General features: G+C 44.4%; 1 protein-coding gene across 8 annotated transcripts in view; it reads right to left on the bottom strand.

Moving 5' to 3' along the window:
• Positions 1–22,062, bottom strand: part of LOC115151834 (A-kinase anchor protein 13) — a 172,448-nt gene that overhangs the window by 3,899 nt on the left and 146,487 nt on the right. For 4 of the 8 annotated variants that reach the window (XR_003867369.1, XM_029696105.1, XM_029696100.1 and 1 more), the window contains 19 exons: positions 19,305–19,461; positions 13,226–13,293; positions 12,985–13,048; positions 11,000–11,159; positions 10,634–10,746; positions 10,219–10,365; positions 7,580–7,833; positions 7,332–7,457; positions 6,791–6,908; positions 6,416–6,667; positions 6,104–6,180; positions 4,459–4,640; positions 4,148–4,230; positions 3,837–4,037; positions 2,319–2,483; positions 2,133–2,203; positions 1,572–1,616; positions 1,276–1,326; positions 271–735 (listed from right to left, as the gene is read on the bottom strand). Coding sequence is in view for 7 of the 8 variants with exons in the window: in XM_029696105.1 (XP_029551965.1) it covers positions 271–735; positions 1,276–1,326; positions 1,572–1,616; positions 2,133–2,203; positions 2,319–2,483; positions 3,837–4,037; positions 4,148–4,230; positions 4,459–4,640; positions 6,104–6,180; positions 6,416–6,667; positions 6,791–6,908; positions 7,332–7,457; positions 7,580–7,833; positions 10,219–10,365; positions 10,634–10,746; positions 11,000–11,159; positions 12,985–13,048; positions 13,226–13,293; positions 19,305–19,461 (2,799 nt within the window). In the remaining variant the exon portion in view is untranslated. The remainder of the gene's footprint in view (positions 1–270; positions 736–1,275; positions 1,327–1,571; positions 1,617–2,132; positions 2,204–2,318; positions 2,484–3,836; positions 4,038–4,147; positions 4,231–4,458; positions 4,641–6,103; positions 6,181–6,415; positions 6,668–6,790; positions 6,909–7,331; positions 7,458–7,579; positions 7,834–10,218; positions 10,366–10,633; positions 10,747–10,999; positions 11,160–12,984; positions 13,049–13,225; positions 13,294–19,304; positions 19,462–22,062) is intronic. The other 4 variants (XM_029696102.1, XM_029696103.1, XM_029696101.1 and 1 more) reach the window with 4 other exon arrangements.

Below are 22,062 nucleotides of genomic sequence, written 5' to 3'. Positions count from 1 at the left end.
GAATCTGACTTTTGAAGGAAGAGATTATGTCTTGGAGTCAAGGTTGAGCTAGTTTTAGGATTAGAAGCTCAGGCTTGAGCCCAGGTGGTTATGGTAAGCGGTAGGTAAAGGGTTATTTAAAGGCCATCATTACATAGCCCATGTGTAGTCAGTCCATTGTGGTTACATTTTGTTACATAATAGTTATTTGATTTCTGTAATGTAAGGTAACAGACAGAGACCAGTGAGCAGCAGCCCTCTTTGAGAACCGTGTCGGCCGATCCAGCTCACCTCGGCTTTCTTCATCTGCTCCACTATCTCAGCCTCCCGCTGCAGCGTCTCCTTGTCTCTGTCCAGCTTCCTCTGGGCATCCCTCAGCCTCTCCAGATCCCTCTGGTACTCCTCCTTCCTCCTTAGCAGCTCCTTCCTCTCCTCCTCCATCTGCCTACGCCTCTTCACTGTCTCCTCCTCCTGCTCCTTCACCTGCACCTCCCTGTCGCCCAGCCCCGACTCCCTCACCTCCCACTCCCTCTCCCTCCTCCTCCTCTCATCAGCGTGGGCCACCTGCTGGCGCTGCAGGTTGGCCACCTCCTGCCTCTGCTTCTCCAGGCTGCGCTGTTTCTCTTGCTCAATCAGGGAGTTGGGCCGTGAGGAGGAGGAGGACAGGGAGGAGGTGGAGGAGTGGCGTGAGGCTGGTCGCTCAGCCAGAGCATGACGCTGGTCCTCGATGAAGGTGTCCTGCTGCACCACCACTGCCTGCAGGAGGACAGTAACACCGGTTATAAACACATGAAGTTGTATTGACATCCATACTAATGGACAGTTTTTGTATGTCAGTGGGCTTTTTAACAGCTCCGCGTGATTTATCTAATAAAAGAGGAGAGGAAATGTGAAGAAGCGAGGAGAACATTGAATGAAAGAGAGGAGAAGTGAAGAAGAGACGAGAACATTGTATGAAAGAGAGGAGAAGTGAAGAAGAGACGAGAACATTGTATGAAAGAGAGGAGAAGTGAAGAAGAGACGAGAACATTGTATGAAAGAGAGGAGAAGTGAAGAAGAGACGAGAACATTGTATGAAAGAGAGGAGAAGTGAAGAAGAGACGAGAACATTGTATGAAAGAGAGGAGAAGTGAAGAAGAGACGAGAACATTGTATGAAAGAGAGGAGAAGTGAAGAAGAGACGAGAACATTGTATGAAAGAGAGGAGAAGTGAAGAAGAGACGAGAACATTGTATGAAAGAGAGGAGAAGTGAAGAAGAGACGAGAACATTGTATGAAAGAGAGAAGTGGATATACCTGCAGTGTGCTGAGGAGGTCATGGAGGTGTGTGACACTCTGGAGGACCTGCTACATTATAAGACAAGAAGAGAGATCATAAACATGTACCTGTGTATGGTTACACAATAGGAACATACACACAATAAAATACTTCCTATGAAATAACATAGTACAGTACAGCAGCAACTAGAGGCCTGTCTGTGGGAACAGGTAGTGATGCCTCTCTCACGCAGCCAGTCAGTCAGCCAGCCAGTCAGTCAGCCAAGGATGTACAGTATGCTGGTAGTGTAACATAGCATTGGAGTCAGACCTACCTCACTGTTCCTCTTGAGCAGCAGCAGTAGGTTGTTGTTGCCCCCCTGTGGAAGAAGACAAGTACAACTGCAGTTAGTTGCTGAGATGTTAACAGAGCTGCTGAAGCGAGTGGCCATGTTAATCACCCCCTCAAAGGAAGAGATTGATCCTACCTGCCTGCCGGGGAGGCCTGAGCAGAGGAGATTGCAGGCATTAAAAGCACAGGACTGCTCCCACACAGCTCAGGCCAGCCCGGGGGCATCACCTAGCCTAATGGAGCCTTATTAATATGGACCAGCTCAGCTCAGCCAGCCCAGGGCCTCGGGCTGGGATAATGTCTGTCTGTTAATGTCAATGGTGGTGATGGGGGACTGGACCAGGCCTACTGAGACACAGGCAAGATTAAATCCTTCCTAATGGCATTGGTTAGGAAATAATTGTTATAAAGAATAGCCAGGAGTTAATGAACAAAGTGTGTGTGTGTGTGTCTAAGCCGGTCTACAAGCATTTCTCTGTTCCTTTCATTCCTTTGCTGTGACTCACACACATACACCTCTGAGATGTACGGTTACTGTAATTACCTTCTTTAACACACCGTCTGACTCAGTCCTCCGAAGGTCTAATGAGTCATCCCCCTCTTCTTTCTCTCCGTCTGGAATAACAAGAGACCTTTATCCCACAGCTACAGATAATGACAGTCAGCTACAGTATGACAGGCAGTCAGGGTACATAGGGAGAGGGAGTAGGAGTGAGTGATGCGTCCTTACTCTTGGAGATGTTCATCTGGTGGCTGTCAAAGCCACCGAAGGTCTCAGCGCGGCGAGGCAGACACACCGGCCCCACACTGCCCCCTGATGCATCTTGGGTACTGGACACCTGCTGCCCCACGGCCCCGCCCAGACTTCCATTCACCAGCACATGGAGAGTCTCCACTGAAACACACACACAAATCACACACATAAGGATAGGTCCTGCACTCTCGTGCTGTATTCTTGCATTAACGTGACATAAAATCATTCACAGGTGTGTGTTGTTTTTTATTACTATTTGCCCTTTCCTGGCTACATGTACACACACCATACTGTATGATTTCAGTAACGAATACACACACTGCTCTAGGTAGCTGAAGAAACCCGGACAAACCTCCAAAACTGGGTCTCTAAGGGAACCAGGAGAAAATTAGAAAAAACATCAATATCTGGCTCATTACTCAACCTGCAGCGTTAAAGCAATCCATTTGTATGCTTATGCATTGATTCTATCGCTGTCTACAGAGAGAAAACGCTGATATAAATAACTATGACAAGTACCGTAAATTCCGGACTATAAGCCGCAACTTTTTTCCCAGGCTTTGAACCTCGCGGCTTAAACAATGACGCGGCTAATATATGGATTTTTCCCGCTTTCAATTTTTTTTCTCACCAAAAAAACACATTCTGTGACGTGCTCAGTTTTTTGGCGGCATGAAGCTTTCATTAGACCAATGAAATTGCCGAACGGGTTACGGTCAAACAACCTTTTTGTTTACTGTTTAGATTAAATCGAGCGCTCTCAAACTTCCCATCATTCTGATTACGGTATTCATTTTGTCACCCTCATCATGGCAAAGACACGGAGAAATGCATATGATGCAGCTTTCAAGTTGAAGGCGATTGATCTGGCTGTTGGAAAAGGAAATAGAGCTGCTGCACGGGAGCTTGGTCTTAATGAGTCGATGATAAGATGTTGGAAACAGCAGCGTGAGGAATTGACTCAGTGCAAAAAGACAACTAAAGCTTACTGCAAATTTTTTATTTTTTGTTACAAGCCGTGTTTCGTTAAAGCCTATTTATTTTTGTTACAAGCCATGTTTCGTTAAAGCCTGTGTAAAGTTCATTTGTTTCAATGTACCGGTAGGCACCTGCGGCTTATAGACATGTGTGGCTTATTTATGTTCAAAATATATATATATTTTTCAAATTCAGTGGGTGGGGCTTATATTCAGGTGTGCTTAATAGTCCGGAAATTACGGTAACCATATATTACTCTGGCTTTAGCCAACAATGAGTATTCGGCAGTATTCTGTAATTTCTCTGCCTTGGTCTTTCAGCTGCTACCGGCATTATATTATATTAGGGGTATTTTCGGGTAATTTCCTGATTGTTTCTGATTGGTCCTGTGTGTCTTTAGGGGCAAGTAACTGGTGGGCCATGTGTCCAGGTAATTCAATAGGTGACCATTGATTGAATAAAGGGTCATCTGTGTTGTGTGTGGTCTCTGCCCGAGGACCGTCCACTCTGACTCACCTTCCCTCAGGGCATCCTTCATGATGGGCTCTCCCTTGGTGATGTCATCTGGGGTGGCTCTAAACAGCATTCTGGTCCTGATAGACTGGGTTGGTCTGGTCTCCTCTGCTGGTCCACTGCCACCCTCACACATGTCCCTGAACACCTTCACCTTCTCCTCCAATAGACTCATGATCTGCTCATCCTTCTTCCTCAGCAGCTCTGAGAGGAACAGAGACACACACTGTGGTTAATACCTGTCATACACAACACTGACTGAGGATATCCATCAGGTTACACAGTATTTGATGAAAAAACAGAATAGGTTTTACCTCTAATCTCCCGTGCTTTGGTCTCTAGCAGTCTCTTGTCTTCCTCGGTCTCACTGGGGATTCCCTCATCATCATCCTTCTCTCTGTTAACACACACAATCCTCAATCAATCAAACCATTTACACTGCATGTGTAGTATAAAACAAACATGTTCTACGTATATATTTGTGTATCTGTGGGTACACAAAGTGTGTGTTCCCATAGATATAGAATTACAGATATTTTTTATTATAATCAAATTGCTGTGGTCTGATGGGTTTTCCCCATTCTAGTCATTATATTTCTATGTGTGTTGCTTCTAACTGACTCACATGGAGTGCATGGCGTCCTGTATGAGCTGCATCCAGGTGTTGCGTTCCTCCTTGGTGCTGGCCAGCACCTCCACCATCTCTGGCTTCTCTATCCCCGCTGTGATCAGGAACAGACCCCTCTCCTCATTAGCCACCTCACGCACAATCAACTTCTGCAGGGAGATCACCGTGGACCGCTGGTCCTGGGGGACGGGAGAGTGGGGATGGAGGGGAAAGAAAGAGGGAAGAATGGAGTGAGAGGAAAGCGAGAGAGAGAGAGAGAGGGAAGGAGAGGGAGAATGGAGGTGAAGGATGTATTGACAAGGTTTATATTGAAGGATGTATAGACCAGGTTCCTATTGAAGGGTGTATAGACCAGGTTTCTATTGAAGGGTATATAGACCAGGGTTCTATTGAAGTGTGTAAAGACCAGGTTCCTATTGAAGGATGTATAGACCAGGTTTCTATTGAAGTGTGTATAGACCAGGGTTCTATTGAAGGGTATATAGACCAGGGTTCTATTGAAGGGTGTATAGACCAGGGTTCTATTGAAGGATGTATAGACCAGGTTTCTATTGAAGTGTGTATAGACCAGGGTTCTATTGAAGGGTATATAGACCAGGGTTCTATTGAAGGGTGTATAGACCAGGGTTCTATTGAAGGATGTATAGACCAGGTTTCTATTGAAGGGTGTATAGACCAGGGTTCTATTGAAGGGTATATAGACCAGGGTTCTATTGAAGGGTGTATAGACCAGGGTTCTATTGAAGGGTATATAGACCAGGTTCCTATTGAAGGGTGTATAGACCAGGTTTATATTGAAGGGTGTATAGACCAGGTTTATATTGAAGGGTATATAGACCAGGTTTCTATTGAAGGGTGTATAGACCAGGTTTCTATTGAAGGGTGTATAGAACAGGTTCCTATTGAAGGGTATATAGACCAGGGTTCTATTGAAGGGTATATAGACCAGGTTCCTATTGAAGGGTGTATAGACCAGGTTTATATTGAAGGGTATATAGACCAGGTTTCTATTGAAGGGTGTATAGACCAGGTTTCTATTGAAGGGTGTATAGAACAGGTTCCTATTGAAGGGTATATAGACCAGGGTTCTATTGAAGGGTGTATAGACCAGCTTTCTATTGAAGGATGTATAGACCAGGTTTATATTGAAGGGTGTATAGACCAGGGTTCTATTGAAGGGTGTATAGACCAGGTTTCTATTGAAGGGTGTATAGACCAGGTTTCTATTGAACGGTGTATAGACCAGGTTTCTATTTAAGGATGTATAGACCAGGTTTTTATTGAAGGATGTATAGACCAGTGGGAGGTTTCTATGGAAGCTACTATAGGGAAATTCAATGTAAATCCCAAGGAAACGTGAGCTGAATGAAAACTCCAAACGTAAGTGAATGGTAAAAAACTGCAAGACAAGATTCTACAAAGAGTGTAACCAAGCCAATGTTACTGCTTCCTTAAAATGTACATCTAGAATGCAATGGACTTGCGAGGCACAATATTAATACAGCTGGATAAACCTTGAAGGACTGGTGTTATAACAGCACAGAAAGCTAAACTTGGTGTAAACTAACATGAAGTGGGCACGGTTCTCTACAGAGTGTGGTACATATGAAACATTGAGCTGGGAAAAACAAAAATAACATACCAGTGAGGCAAAGACATATTTCTGGTCTTTCTCCTGGAGGAACACAAACACATCAGACAGCAGCATGGCCTGGACATCTGAGGAAAATAATAAAGGTTCAGGATCAGTGGTGGAGGGAGGGAGGGGGGAGAAGTGGGAGGGGCAAGATAGGGAGGGGGAGGGAGAATGGGAGAGAGTGAGAGAAATTGAGGACAGAAAGAGTGAAAAAAAACTAGAAGGAGAGGGAGAGAGGACAGAATGAGAAAGAAAGAGAAACCTAGCGAGGGACAGAGAAGGCGAATGAGACAGAGATGAACAAGGCTGATCCCGTACCCTTTAGTCTGCCTGCAGAGTTCTTGAGCTGCAGTGGTCCATCATGCAGCAGCCTCCTGCCTCTCACCAGGTCTTCCCGTGCAAACATCTGGCCACTCTTCATCCTCTGAATGGACTTGCTGTCCGTACGACTGTACACTTCTTTCAACCGTTTCTTCTTGTCGTGTTCGTTCATCTTGTTGTCCACCACATTTAGAATCTCCTTCACCAGTCTCAGAGCCTGGGTTATATCGTCATGGTCTTCCTCATTCTCTGCATCAGGGAAAGAAAACCTGCATGTCACTTCAGCACACACAGAGGGAGAGACATCACCACTCTTTCTCACAAAGTAAGTGTATGAGTGCCATTCAAGGAATAGAGAATAGCAGGCCTCACCTTTGGTGTGATGCAGTATCCTCTGTAGTAGCACGGGGTACTTGGTTATTCGCTGTGTCACTAATAAGATACACTCTGGAATGCCTAGTCTTCGGACGATTGTGCTGCTCATCTTTTTCTGAAAAACAGACAGATTCAATTCAGATATGAATATTCTGTTTCAAACAACTGCAGGTTATGCAATACAATTACAACAGTGTAGTGGCACCACCTGGTGGATAAAGTTATGTTTTTCATACTGCTTATAATCAATCAAATGTATTTATAAAGCCCTTCTTACATCAGCTGATGTCACAAAGTGCTATACAGAAACCCAGCCTAAAACCCCAAACAGCAAGCAAGCAAACAGCAAGCAGAAGAAACCTAGAGAGGAACCAGGCTATGAGGGGTGGCCAGTCCTCTTCTGGTTGTGCCGGGTGGAGATTATAACAGAACATGGCCAAGATGTTCAACTTTTTATAGATGACCAGCAGGGTCAAATAATAATAATCACAGTGGTTGTAGAGGGTATAACCATCTACAACAAAGAGCAGTTAGTTACCTTGATGAAGGCTTGGAAGCGTTTGTCTTTGGTGTGAAGCTCCTTATAAAAGTTAACCGCCTCGTTGTGGCGACTGCAGAATTTCCCGTAGACTTTCTTCATGCGGTCCGCATTGGGCCCTGAGAACTGAAGACCAGACAACCCATCTAAGATTAACTTACAGGTTAGTCTACTAGTCAACATTTGCACAACATCTGCACAACGATCACTAAACCCCTCATGCCGACAAACAGTCTCCCCCTGTTAACCTGTGAGACAAGGACGTCTCCTATCTTGTGGATGAGGAAGCTCCCATCATCCCGACCCTCGATTGAAGACTCCCTCTTGCGCTCCAGGAGGTGTGTGAAGAAGTCTGTGTGTAGGTCCAGGAGTTCGTCCAGCATGGGGAACACCCGCTCCACCGTCAGGGCCTCCAGCTGCAACTCCTTCTGCAGGCCCTTACTGTACACCTCAGACATGATCCTCAGCGTCCGCACGTGGTGCATCTCTGTCTGGACCAGCTCTGCAGAGAGACAGGAAGGGTAGGAGGGAGAGGTAGAGACTGGGTTATAGTGCAAAATCCCAATTAACAGCACCTCATATTGTGTTTAACCCCAGGGTGAAAGTAAGCTGGTACGGTCCGGTACAGAGTACCGTCAAAATAACTAGTGGGGATACGCCGTACCGGTTAAACATGACCCTATCACAATTATTAAACAAAGATGCAAATAAAACTGTCAGCTATTACACTTTTATTTATCATTACCACATGTCACATTAAAAAAAATGTGCGAATGTGTAATATGCTTCGAAATGCGGTGTGGTTCGACGACAAAGGTGGCATTTTGCGAAGGCAGAGGTGAGTGGCCAAGATGGAGATGCACGCGGACAGCAGTGGACCCATCCATTCAGGTTAAGTCTAATGAATGACCATCACTGAATGTCATTCATTACATGTTGGGGTGTTTTGTAAAGCCTGTCGCATGCTTCCCAGTCCAAACACCGCATATGTTATGAAAACATTTTGTATCGTTTTTGCAGTGGTGTAAAGTACCTAAGTAAAAAATACTTTAACGTACTACAAGTCGTTTTTTGGGGTATCTGTACTTTACTAGTAATATTTTTGACAACTTTTACTTTTACTCCATTACATTCCTAAAGAAAATAATGTACTTTTTACTCCTTACATTTTCCCTGACACCCAAAAGTACTCGTTACATTTTCAATGCTTAGCAGGACAGGAAAATTATCTAATGCACGCACATATCAAGAGAACATCCCTGGTCATCCCTACTGCCTCTGATCTGGCAGACTCACTAAACACAAATGCTTGTTTGTAAATTATGTCTGAGTGTTGAACTGTGCCTCTGGCTATCCGTAAAAAAGAAAGAAAAAAAAGAAAATCGTATCGTCTGGTTTGCTTTATATAAGGATTGTTTTGTGATTTAGACTTTTACTTTTGATACTTAAGTACATTTAAAACCAAATACTTTTATACTTTTACTCTAGTAGTATTTTACTGGGTGACTTTCACTTTTACTTGAGTCATTTTCTTTTAAGGTATCTTTACTTTTATTCAAGTATGAAAATTGGGTACTTTTTTCACCACTGTGTTTTTGTTGGTTTTTGTGTTCAGCAGGTTTTTCTTCGGCTGTTCGAGAAAAAACAATTATTGAGGCAAGTCGAAGTCCGGTAGATGAAGTCTACAGTAATACTCTTAGTAGGAGTGGGAACTATGAACGGGATTCTTCAATTAAGTGTTTCTTTTCATTCAACAAGAAACGACTAGTTTTCATGCACATATTTTCACATGACAAATAATGCACTGAACATCTTAGTTTGATGTAAAATTAAGCGACTAAGACCTCCTCGGCAAGAACATCAACATTTATTACAGATTTCTTGATTTATAAATGTGTATTTATTTGTTGTTGCTACGGCATCTCAAGAGGCACAAACAGTAATGTTGCCGCTTTTTTCTCGTTTTTCAAGCAAAGGTCTTTTAAGGGAGTATGCGAGGCACAGACGTTCGCTTCGCCTAGCTGAGTTCTGCTAGGAGCAAAGTGAACCTAGTATGCGGGCGCCTTAACAGATGTCTCTTTCCACTCATCAAATGGCGGGTGTACAGTGCAGTGTATGGATGTAGTAATGATTTTTGAGTAGACAGGATTAAAAGTAAAAAGGACAAATCTTTACTATTAGTTCCACATATAGCCTATTAAATTAATAGGGATTCTATATGCGAGTTTATATGCGAACATGCAAGTAAGCACTTCATTGCACTGTGTACTCCGTGTATTTCAGGGATGGGCAACTTTGATGGGGGGAGAGCTCTGCTAACCGACCCGAGTCCAACGCCCCGACATTATACATCAGGACTAAATTGATCACTAACAATTAGAAGCTGAACATTTGCACGTGCTGTGCTGCGCAGTACAGTCATATATGATTAAGAAGCGTCAGAAGCGTTTGAAGCGTCAGAAGCGCTTCAACCTCGTCAAATATAAGACAAGAGAGATTATTTTGCAGAAAACAATAACGTTCCTTGAGTTTTGTCAGAGTTGAGTGACGAAAAAGTAGCTAACAGCTACTCATGTCTCTTCATTGAGCAGAGCCGTTGCTATGGATACTCAGACACAGAGTCGCCATGAGCAGAGCACATGCAGAGTGAGCTGCGCGCAGGGAGCGAGTGACAGACAGAGAGGAGCAGCTAATGGATTTCGGGCTTGATTTCAGGCTTCGGTCAGGGCCGGGTCTTAAATTTGGCAGAAGCAATAGGGCCTGGGTAGGGTAGTAGTGTAATGTAGTTTAAAATGTATGTTGTAACTTCTCAAATAAATTGTTTGACTGAAACAAAGGATTGGAACATATGAAGGAATGAGTGGGATTGGGAGAGTTGCCCTCCTACCATAGATGACGTCCTGTCTCTTGACCACCTCCTTCTTGAGCCCCTTCACATACTTCTTGTCCACAGTGAAGGTCCAGGAGTCTGCCTCAAGATCCTTAGACTCTGCCTCAAACTCTCCCATCAGCTGGCTGTCCATCATCTCAGTCCCTAGGACAACACACATAACACACACAGGAACAGTTAGTATGGACGAGGCAGGAGTGGCTATACTGTAAGTACTGTAAGCATAAATGTGCTCTCCTACACTCACATATGCTGTAAAGTGGACCAATACAATGTCATGCAAAACAACAGCTGAAAACAGAGGAAATCCGAACATGTCATATTCGCTCACTCCTTTGAACCGATCCCTACAAATAGAGTACAGCAAATACAGGCTCTGTCACAGTGATAACTCTCCAGCTCACTACCTTACCTTCATCAGTGAGAGACTCAGTGGACTCATTGACCTTGGAGGTCTTGTGCAGTGAGTCTGTGGACTGGGACAGGTACTTCAGGCCCTTCAGTGGCATCTCATCCATCAATGGCCTGCACGGACAGACGGACAGACAGGGTGGAAGAGAGAAACAGAGTTAGTGAAGGAGGGACTGTTACAGTGATAACATAAGTTGTGTATACACTCTGGTTGTACAATTCATGTACAATGCATTTTACACAACACTTGTGAGTACACAGTATTGTTGATGAGTGTGTCAGCATGAAAATGTACATCCTTTGTACAACCCGAGTATGTAAGGGGCGATAGTGAGTTGGTTGGTGATTGATTGGCGTTGTGTCTCACCCTGCGATGTTGCTGATGGAGATGCTCTTGGACAGGTTGCTTTTGTTAAAGGGGAGGATGCTGTGGTTCCTGCGAGGCACCACCGCTGCCACCGTAACCATGGCCTGGTCATCAGGGGACAAGATGGCAGACCACGGACGCTCCCGAGACAATGATGTAGCTAATCACACAAATACAGTTAGCATGTAGAGTAGTACAGCTCATAAGGATATGAGGAATTCTAAAAGCACAAAGTCAAATAAATCCAAATATACTGTACATAAAAACATATACAGTACTTGGGATTTTTTGGAGGGAAATATTAACAATGCATAGATTGAGACAGACATACAGTTGAAGTTGGAAGTTTACATACACTTAGGTTGGAGTCATTAAAACAATTTTCAACCATTCCACACATTTCTTGTTAACAAACTATAGTTTTGGCAAGTCGGTTAGGACATCTACTTTGTGCATGACACAAGTAATTTTTCCAACAATTGTTTACAGACAGATTATTTCACCTCTCCCTCATTGTATCACAAATCCAGTGGGTCAGAAGTATACATACACTATGTTGACTGTGCCTTTAAACAGCTTGGAAAATTCCAGAAAATTATGTCATGGCTTTAGAAGCGTCTGATAGGCCAATTGACATCATTTGAGTCAATTGGAGGTGTACCTGTGGATGTATTTCAAGGCCTGCCTTCAAACTCAGTGCCTCTTTGCTTGACATCATGGGAAAATCAAAAGACCTCAGAAGAAAAAATTGTAGACCTCCACAAGTCTGGTTCATCCTTGGGAGCAATTTCCAAATGCCTGAAGGTACCACGTTTATCTGAACAAACAATACTATGTAAGTATAAACACTATGGGACCATGCAGCCGTCATACCGCTCAGGAAGGAGACGTGTTCTGTCTCCTAGAGATGAACGCACTTTACTGCGAAAAGTGCAAATCAATCCCAGAACAACAGCAAAGGACCTTGTGAAGATGCTGGAGGAAACAGGTACAAAAGTATCTATATCCACAGTAAAATGAGTCCTATATCGACATAACCTGAAAGGCCGCTCAGCAAGGAAGAAGCCACTGCTCAAAAACCGGCATAAAAAAGCCAGATTACGGTTTGCAACTGCACATGGGGACAAAGATCGTACTTTTTGGAGAAATGTCCTCTGGTCTGATGAAACAATAATAGAACTGTTTTGCCATAATGACCATCATTATGTTTGGAGGAAAAAGGGGGAGGCTTGCAAGCCGAAGAACACTATCCCAACCGTGAAGCACGGGGGTGGCAGCATCATGTTGTGGGGGTGCTTTGCTGCAGGAGGGGCTGGTGCACTTCACAAAATAGATTGCATCATGAGGAAGGAAAATTATGTGGCTATATTGAAGCAACATCTCAAGACATCAGTCAGGAAGTTAAAGCTTGGTCACAAATGGGTCTTCCAAATGGACAATGACCCCAAGTATACTTCCAAAGTTGTGGCAAAATGGCTTAAGGAAAACAAAGTCAAGGTATTAGTGGGCATCACAAAGCCCTGACCTTAATCCTATAGAAAATTTGTGGGCAGAACTGAAAAAGCGTGTGCGAGCAAGGAGGCCTACAAACCTGACTCAGTTACACCAGCTCTGTCAGGAGGAATGGGCCAAAAGTCATCCAACTTATTGTGGGAATCTTGTGGAAGGCTACCCGAAACGTTTGACCCAAGTTAAACAATTTAAAGGCAATGCTAACAAATACTAATTGAGTGTATGTAAACTTCTGACCCACTGGGAATGTGATGAAAGAAATAAAAGCTGAAATAAATCATTCTCTCTACTATTATTCTGACATTTCACATTCTTAAAATAAAGTAGTGATCCTAACTGACCTATGACAGGGAATTTTTACTAGGATTAAATGTCAGGAATTGTGAAAAACTGAATTTAAATGTATTTGGCTAAGGTGTATGTAAACTTCCGACTTCAACTGTACATCTGAACTATACAAATAAATATATTACATTTACTTCTCAACATGACTCCAGATATGGACGCAGAATCTGGCACCGTTTGCTGCTTCTGCTGCTGAAAAATACAGTATGGTATTACAATACATCAATGCCATTAACAAGCCTGTTACCCATTCATTCATGATAGACAGAGACTGATCCTGCACAAATGCGTGTTGACAGACACACAGACACATTCTGTTCCTGTGTGTTTGAATGAAGTAGCATTGTGGACAGCTGACAGCAAGCTTACCTTCATTTTGACCTGGACACATACAGGAAGACGCTCTCTGCAGCCCTTATGGACCTGTGCATTGCAGTCTGAAATCATCAGAAGAAAAACAACATTAGGACAAAGATTTGGTAGAAACATCTGTTAAAGACTGCAGGAAAAGAAGAGTAGTCAGGTCTACCCATCTCACTCTCCTCCTTCATCAGGTGACAACGTTGCTACTTGCTACTAGTGTAAATAATATAATTTCAATGCAACAAGATCACACAACAGTGTAAAAAACCTGCTAGCTTGGTGGTGTGACTCATACCAAATCAACATTGCTCATCTGAACCATCCTGAACTATAGAAACAAACAGGCAGTAAGAGGAAACTCTAATCTGTACACTGAGAAAATGTCTTCATCCAGATTCCACCCGATTTTAGGCTGCATAAAATAATTAGAAAAAGTCCCAAAATGGAATGATGTTCTGTAAAGAAAAACATATTTTCTATGTTTCTGCCTAGTTTCCCTTTTCAGACAGGGTACAGTGTCTTACAGTACCTCTCCCAGCACTCCATGCCTGACCTCTGAACAACTACAAAGTCTTGTTTACTGTACACAGTTAGCAAACACACCCAGGTTAAGGTGAGGGGAACTCAGAGCAGGCGCCATATAAACAGTTGACCTAACAACATAAAACATAAAACAGAGGAATCAAGGCTGAGTGTAGAGTATGAGCAGACCATAGAGGTCAAAGTGTTCCGCTCCACCTCCAGTCAAGCCCATCCAAACAACACCAACACAACAACACTTCAGGGAGGAAAGAGATGGGAAGAGGGGAGAAACACAACAATGAGCAGGCTCTCCCAGCTGGAGGTTTTAAACAGTGAACGGGGACTGTGCTATTGCTCTCTCCCAGCTGGAGGTTTTAAACAGTGAGCGGGGACTGTGCTATTGCTCTCCCAGCTGGAGGTTTTAAACAGTGAGCGGGGACTGTGGTATTGCTCTCTCCCAGCTGGAGGTTTTAAACAGTGAGCGGGGACTGTGCTATTGCTCTCTCCCAGCTGGAGGTTTTAAACAGTGAGCGGGGACTGTGCTATTGCTCTCTCCCAGCTGGAGGTTTTAAACAGTGAGCGGGGACTGCGCTATTTGCTCTCTCCCAGCTGGAGGTTTTAAACAGTGAGCGGGGACTGTGCTATTGCTCTCTCCCAGCTGGAGGTTTTAAACAGTGAGCGGGGACTGTGCTATTGCTCTCTCCCAGCTGGAGGTTTTAAACAGTGAGCGGGGACTGTGCTATTGCTCTCTCCCAGCTGGAGGTTTTAAACAGTGAGCGGGGACTGTGCTATTGCTCTCTCCCAGCTGGAGGTTTTAAACAGTGAGCGGGGACTGTGCTATTGCTCTCTCCCAGCTGGAGGTTTTAAACAGTGAGCGGGGACTGTGCTATTGCTCTCTCCCAGCTGGAGGTTTTAAACAGTGAGCGGGGACTGTGCTATTGCTCTCTCCCAGCTGGAGGTTTTAAACAGTGAGCGGGGACTGTGCTATTTGCTCTCTCCCAGCTGGAGGTTTTAAACAGTGAGCGGGGACTGTGCTATTTGCTCTCTCCCAGCTGGAGGTTTTAAACAGTGAGCGGGGACTGTGCTATTGCTCTCTCCCAGCTGGAGGTTTTAAACAGTGAGCGGGGACTGTGCTATTTGCTCTCTCCCAGCTGGAGGTTTTAAACAGTGAGCGGGGACTGTGCTATTTGCTCTCTCCCAGCTGGAGGTTTTAAACAGTGAGCGGGGACTGTGCTATTGCTCTCTCCCAGCTGGAGGTTTTAAACAGTGAGCGGGGACTGTGCTATTGCTCTCTCCCAGCTGGAGGTTTTAAACAGTGAGCGGGGACTGTGCTATTGCTCTCTCCCAGCTGGAGGTTTTAAACAGTGAGCGGGGACTGTGCTATTGCTCTCTCCCAGCTGGAGGTTTTAAACAGTGAGCGGGGACTGTGCTATTGCTCTCTCCCAGCTGGAGGTTTTAAACAGTGAGCGGGGACTGTGCTATTGCTCTCTCCCAGCTGGAGGTTTTAAACAGTGAGCGGGGACTGTGCTATTTGCTCTCTCCCAGCTGGAGGTTTTAAACAGTGAGCGGGGACTGTGCTATTTGCTCTCTCCCAGCTGGAGGTTTTAAACAGTGAGCGGGGACTGTGCTATTGCTCTCTCCCAGCTGGAGGTTTTAAACAGTGAGCGGGGACTGTGCTATTGCTCTCTCCCAGCTGGAGGTTTTAAACAGTGAGCGGGGACTGTGCTATTGCTCTCTCCCAGCTGGAGGTTTTAAACAGTGAGCGGGGACTGTGCTATTGCTCTCTCCCAGCTGGAGGTTTTAAACAGTGAGCGGGGACTGTGCTATTGCTCTCTCCCAGCTGGAGGTTTTAAACAGTGAGCGGGGACTGTGCTATTGCTCTCTCCCAGCTTGAGGTTTTAAACAGTGAGCGGGGACTGTGCTATTGCTCTCTCCCAGCTGGAGGTTTTAAACAGTGAGCGGGGACTGTGCTATTGCTCTCTCCCAGCTGGAGGTTTTAAACAGTGAGCGGGGACTGTGCTATTGCTCTCTCCCAGCTGGAGGTTTTAAACAGTGAGCGGGGACTGTGCTATTGCTCTCTCCCAGCTGGAGGTTTTAAACAGTGAGCGGGGACTGTGCTATTGCTCTCTCCCAGCTGGAGGTTTTAAACAGTGAACGGGGACTGTGCTATTGCTCTCTCCCAGCTGGAGGTTTTAAACAGTGAGCGGGGACTGTGCTATTGCTCTCTCCCAGCTGGAGGTTTTAAACAGTGAGCGGGGACTGTGCTATTGCTCTCTCCCAGCTGGAGGTTTTAAACAGTGAGCGGGGACTGTGCTATTGCACTCTCCCAGCTGGAGGTTTTAAACAGTGAACGGGGACTGTGCTATTGCTCTCTCCCAGCTGGAGGTTTTAAACAGTGAGCGGGGACTGTGCTATTGCTCTCTCCCAGCTGGAGGTTTTAAACAGTGAGCGGGGACTGTGCTATTTGCTCTCTCCCAGCTGGAGGTTTTAAACAGTGAGCGGGGACTGTGCTATTTGCTCTCTCCCAGCTGGAGGTTTTAAACAGTGAGCGGGGACTGTGCTATTGCTCTCTCCCAGCTGGAGGTTTTAAACAGTGAGCGGGGACTGTGCTATTGCTCTCTCCCAGCTGGAGGTTTTAAACAGTGAGCGGGGACTGTGCTATTGCTCTCTCCCAGCTGGAGGTTTTAAACAGTGAGCGGGGACTGTGCTATTGCTCTCTCCCAGCTGGAGGTTTTAAACAGTGAGCGGGGACTGTGCTATTGCTCTCTCCCAGCTGGAGGTTTAAACAGTGAGCGGGGACTGTGCTATTGCTCTCTCCCAGCTGGAGGTTTTAAACAGTGAGCGGGGACTGTGCTATTTGCTCTCTCCCAGCTGGAGGTTTTAAACAGTGAGCGGGGACTGTGCTATTTGCTCTCTCCCAGCTGGAGGTTTTAAACAGTGAGCGGGGACTGTGCTATTGCTCTCTCCCAGCTGGAGGTTTTAAACAGTGAGCGGGGACTGTGCTATTGCTCTCTCCCAGCTGGAGGTTTTAAACAGTGAGCGGGGACTGTGCTATTGCTCTCTCCCAGCTGGAGGTTTTAAACAGTGAGCGGGGACTGTGCTATTGCTCTCTCCCAGCTGGAGGTTTTAAACAGTGAACGGGGACTGTGCTATTTGCTCTCTCCCAGCTGGAGGTTTTAAACAGTGAGCGGGGACTGTGCTATTGCTCTCTCCCAGCTGGAGGTTTTAAACAGTGAGCGGGGACTGTGCTATTGCTCTCTCCCAGCTGGAGGTTTTAAACAGTGAGCGGGGACTGTGCTATTGCTCTCTCCCAGCTGGAGGTTTTAAACAGTGAGCGGGGACTGTGCTATTGCTCTCTCCCAGCTGGAGGTTTTAAACAGTGAACGGGGACTGTGCTATTGCTCTCTCCCAGCTGGAGGTTTTAAACAGTGAGCGGGGACTGTGCTATTGCTCTCTCCCAGCTGGAGGTTTTAAACAGTGAGCGGGGACTGTGCTATTGCTCTCTCCCAGCTGGAGGTTTTAAACAGTGAGCGGGGACTGTGCTATTGCTCTCTCCCAGCTGGAGGTTTTAAACAGTGAGCGGGGACTGTGCTATTGCTCTCTCCCAGCTGGAGGTTTTAAACAGTGAGCGGGGACTGTGCTATTGCTCTCTCCCAGCTGGAGGTTTTAAACAGTGAGCGGGGACTGTGCTGTGCAACAGGGTGTGTGTCCATTTTTTTGTGGCCAGCTTGTAGGAGTTGATTGTGTGTCAAATACAGATCCTGACAGACTGAATCTCTCAAAATGAGTCTGAGAGAACAGAGAGAGGAGCAGTGGTGTAAAGTACTTAAGTAAAAATACTTTAAAGTACTACTTTGGGGTATCTGTACTTTACTTAACTATTTATACTTTTACTACACTAAATTCCTAAAGAAAATAATGTACTTTTTACCCCATACATTTTCTCTGACTCCCGAAAGTAGTTGTTAAATTTTGAAAGGAAAATGGTTCAATTAACACACTTATCAAGAGAACATCCCTGGTCATCCCTACTGCCTCTGATCTGGCGGACTCACTAAACACAAATGCTTTGTTTGTAAACTATGTCTGTGTGTTGGAGTGTGCCCCTGGCTATCCGCCAATAAATAAAAATCATTAAATTGTGCTTAATATAAGGAATTTGAAATCGTTTATACTTCTACTTTTGATACTTAAGTACATTTTAGCAACTCCATTTACTTTTGATACTTAAGTATATATAAACCAAATACTTTACTCAAGTAGTATTTTACCTGGTGACTTTCATTTTTACTTGAGTCATTTTCTATTAAGGTATCTTTACTTTTACTCAAGTATGACAATTGAGTACTTTTTCCACCACTGGAGAGGAGGCAACTCTCCATTAGACACTACCCTCTATTAGTTAATACTTCAGAAAAACTAATTGACTCTCCGCAAAGCCCTATTTTACTATTAGATAAGATAAGGATCAAAATCACTGATCAAGAAAAAATATGTTTTGAATAATTATGTCAATTGTCAAAATAAAGGGCTTGTTTCAAATGTAGGTCTTTGCTCGTCAAACCCTATGTGGGCCACAATTCTGTGAATCTGTATGACAAAAACGAAGTCACTTTGAGAAATGAGCAATGGAAGCCCCAATAGGGCTTACAGCACATCCTCTGCCAGTGGAAGAAAGAAAGAAAGAAAGAAAGAAAGAAAGAAAAAAGTGAGAGAGAGAGATAGCCGGCATGTTAGAGTAGAGCTGACATCTTCCAGCTGCGTCAGGGGCCAGGGGCAGGGTGATGCAACCCATTGAAACATTGAGGGGACTGACTGGACTGGCTGGGCCGAGGGCCACATCCCTCCCCTGTCCCTGATTCCCTCTAACCACCCAACTCCTATTCACTGGGACAGACCCACCCAGTCCATCACGCTTCAGACAGACTGACAACAAACAAAATAGCTCTGAGAAAAAGTATTGGGAGTGGTCTACTCTGCTCTTCTAATGCATGCTGCTGGCCATACAGAGATGGTGGGAGGAATGAATATACTGCAGCGACATAGTTTCTATATACGTCCACATCTGATGGCCCCAAAATAAACAACATCCTCTTTAGTTCTCTGCAGATAGACCCTCGAAATGTAGAATTTCCTGTGTCCTGCTTAATATGGAGCAGTTTCAGTAAAGTGACTAGACTGAATGAATAAACAGGAGGATAACCAGTCCACATTTTGTCACATTACTTGGAGCTAACGTAGGATGTTCCACCACCAGACATTACACAATGATAGAAAACACGGCTTGAGCCCCTAAAAACATACTGTAAAAGTACTGAATCTACTGACTTACGGAAACAGCATAGTTTCAATGGTAGAAATACACACAAAACAGGTCCAAAGCAGCACCAAGTGTAGGCCTATGTAATCACCATGTAAAGGAATAAGGGGTATTGAGGTGTGGTAAATGGCGCTAAAACTAGAGCAGTGGTCCCTTACCATGGAACAGAGTGACTAACTAACTCTGTGGAGTCTGGTTTCTCATAAACACTCTGATAAGATCATTACAGATTTGTTGTCTTACTGTTGCAGAGGAAGGATTCTTTAGTGATAATTGGTTTGTTGCATTGGTGGCAGGTTGCGGATGGGGCTGGGTTTACAGAGCTGAAGAGATGGCCGTTCAGGTTTTTTTTCTCCTTCTCCTTGGGGTCTTTATCCTTCCCCTGAGCCTTCTCTTTCTCCTGCAGAGAGTTAGAGACACAAAGGAAATACCATCAATTCTCTAAGTCAAAGCACTATGGCACTGTGTATGCTTTCCGTAGATAGTGTAAGCAATCAAGGTCTCACAAATAGTTCTCACACTTCGATAGTACTTAGCCAAAGCCTAGAGATATGAGTCATTTGCGCAAAGATGTACAGAAGTTTGACAGCTATCAAAAACCCCTTCACAATATTTCCGTATTTTCTATCCAGAAGTCTCATTCACAAAAATAAACATAATTATGACAAAAGGTTACAGTATATCAATATAACAACAGACACAATACACTGGACTGACCGATAACACACTCTCAGGTTGACTGTACAGGTAGACACTCATTCATAATCAGTACAGGAAATGAAACAACCAATATCCTATGATTCTGACTCAACCTAAATGTGTTGCTAAAGCAATTCCTCCTGAAAAAGGGAAGAATATGTATTTAGAGAAGAGTATCAGAGCCTGTTCTTTTCTGAGCAGTGAGCCGTGAGACAGGCAACAGGCGTTAGTCAACACAAAGAACCAATATCCCCTACCTCATCCTGTATTGTATCAGCCCTCAGCTTCAGGGAGCGACCGTGTGCCAGGAAATGTCTACACAACATCACAGTGGCAGTCTGTCTGTCTGTCTGATACATTATTACAGTGACAGTCTGTCTGAAAGCTGGTCTGTAGGCTGGTCTGGAACAACAGGCAGACAGAATCTACAGATGGAACTCTGGCGTTCCCATGTTGCCAGCCATCAGCCCAACAGAAGGAAGTGAGCTACCATGGATGTACCATGAGTGTCTGTGCTGACTGTTTTGCCGTCTCCGTTACACACCAGCCCCACTGAAACTTCGGGCCTATAATCTAGCTCACAGTCTCAGCAAACTATTGTAAAGTATGTACAGGGCATTCAGAAAGTATTCAGACCCATTCCCTTTTGTCACGTTACAGCATTATTCTAAAATGGAATAAATTAATGTTTTTCCTCATCAATCTACACACAATAGCCCATAATGACAAAGTAAAAACAGGTTGAGAAATGTTTGATAATTTATTACAAATAAAAAAACAGAAATACCTTATTTACATAAATATTCACACCCTTTGCTATTAGACTCGAAATTGAGCTCAGGTGCATCCTGTTTCCATTGATCATCCTTGAGATGTTTCTACAACTTGATTGGACTCCACCTGTGGTAAATTCAATTGGTTGTACATGATTTGGAAAGGCACACCTGTCTATATAAGGTCCCAAAGATGACAGTGCATGTCAGAGCAAAAATCAAGCCATGAGGTCGAAGGAATTGTCCGTAGAGCTCCGAGACAGGATTGTTTCGAGGCAGTATCTGAGGAAGGGTACCAAAACATTTCTGCAGCATTGAAGGTCCTCAAGAACACAATGGCCTCTATCATTCTTCAATCGAAGAAGTTTGGAACCATCAAGACTCTTCATAGAGCTCCCGCCCGGCCAAACTGAGTAATCGGGGGAGAAGGGCCTTGGTCAGGGATGTGACCTCTGTGGAGATGGGAGAACATTCCAGAAGGACAACCAAGATTCTCTGGTCTGATGAAGCCAAGATTGAACTCTTTGGCCTAGAGGAAACCTGGCACCATCCCTACAGTGAAACATGGTGGTGGCAGCATCATGCTGTGGGGATGTTTTTCAGCGGCAGGGACTGGGAGACTAGTCAGGATCGAGCAAAGATGAACGGAGCAAAGTACAGAGTGAAAACCTGCCCCAGATCTCTAAGGACCTCATTCTGGGGTCAAGGCTAACTTTCCAACAGGACAATGACCCTAAGCACACAGCCAAGACAATGCAGGATTGGCTTTGGGACAAGTCTCTGGATGTCCTTGAGTGGCCCAGCCAGAGCCCGGACTTGAACCCGATCAAACATCTCTGGAGAGACCTGACAGAGCTTGAGAGGATCTGTAGAGAACAATGTAAGAAACTCCCCAAACACAGGTGTGCCAAGCTTGTAGCGTCAAACACGAGAAGACTCTAGGCTATAATCGCTGCCAAAGGTGGTTCAACAAAGTACTCAGTAAAGGGTCTGAATACTTATGTATATGTGATATTTCAGTTAATTTTTTTTAATTAGCAAAAATGTCTAAAAACCTGTTTTTGCTTTGTCATGAAGGGGTATTATGTGTAGATTGATGAGGGAAAAAACAATTTAATACATTTAAGAATAAGGCTTTAACAAAATGTGGAAATAGTCAAGGGGTCTGAATACTTTCCGAATGCACTGTACAAGGTACATACTTTCAAACCCCATATTGGAAGCTATACAAACATTGGACATTTTTCTCGGTCTGTATGCATGTGTTATGGATTGAGTAGCATTTTTGATGATAAGCATGTTCTTCTATGTAATAACTAGGCCTGCTAAAAAATATATAGAAAGATATTGTTTTGGATACAACACAGGGAAATCAAATCACATGAGAACTGTGTTGATGCATGGTCTGGGCATTACTGTTATTTCCCTTAATGTTATCAGGAAGTCTAATGTTATTAGGTCTGAAAGAATTGTGGTTTGTTTTCGGAACAGCAGTGATGCCATACAGACGTCTGTTTGAGACAAACCAC

The sequence above is a fragment of the Salmo trutta genome, chromosome 17, assembly GCF_901001165.1.
Source record: "Salmo trutta chromosome 17, fSalTru1.1, whole genome shotgun sequence".
Classification (NCBI taxonomy): Eukaryota; Metazoa; Chordata; class Actinopteri; order Salmoniformes; family Salmonidae; genus Salmo; species Salmo trutta.
The sequence above is the reverse complement of the archived record's forward strand: the minus strand, read 5'-3'. Positions and strand labels throughout refer to the sequence as shown.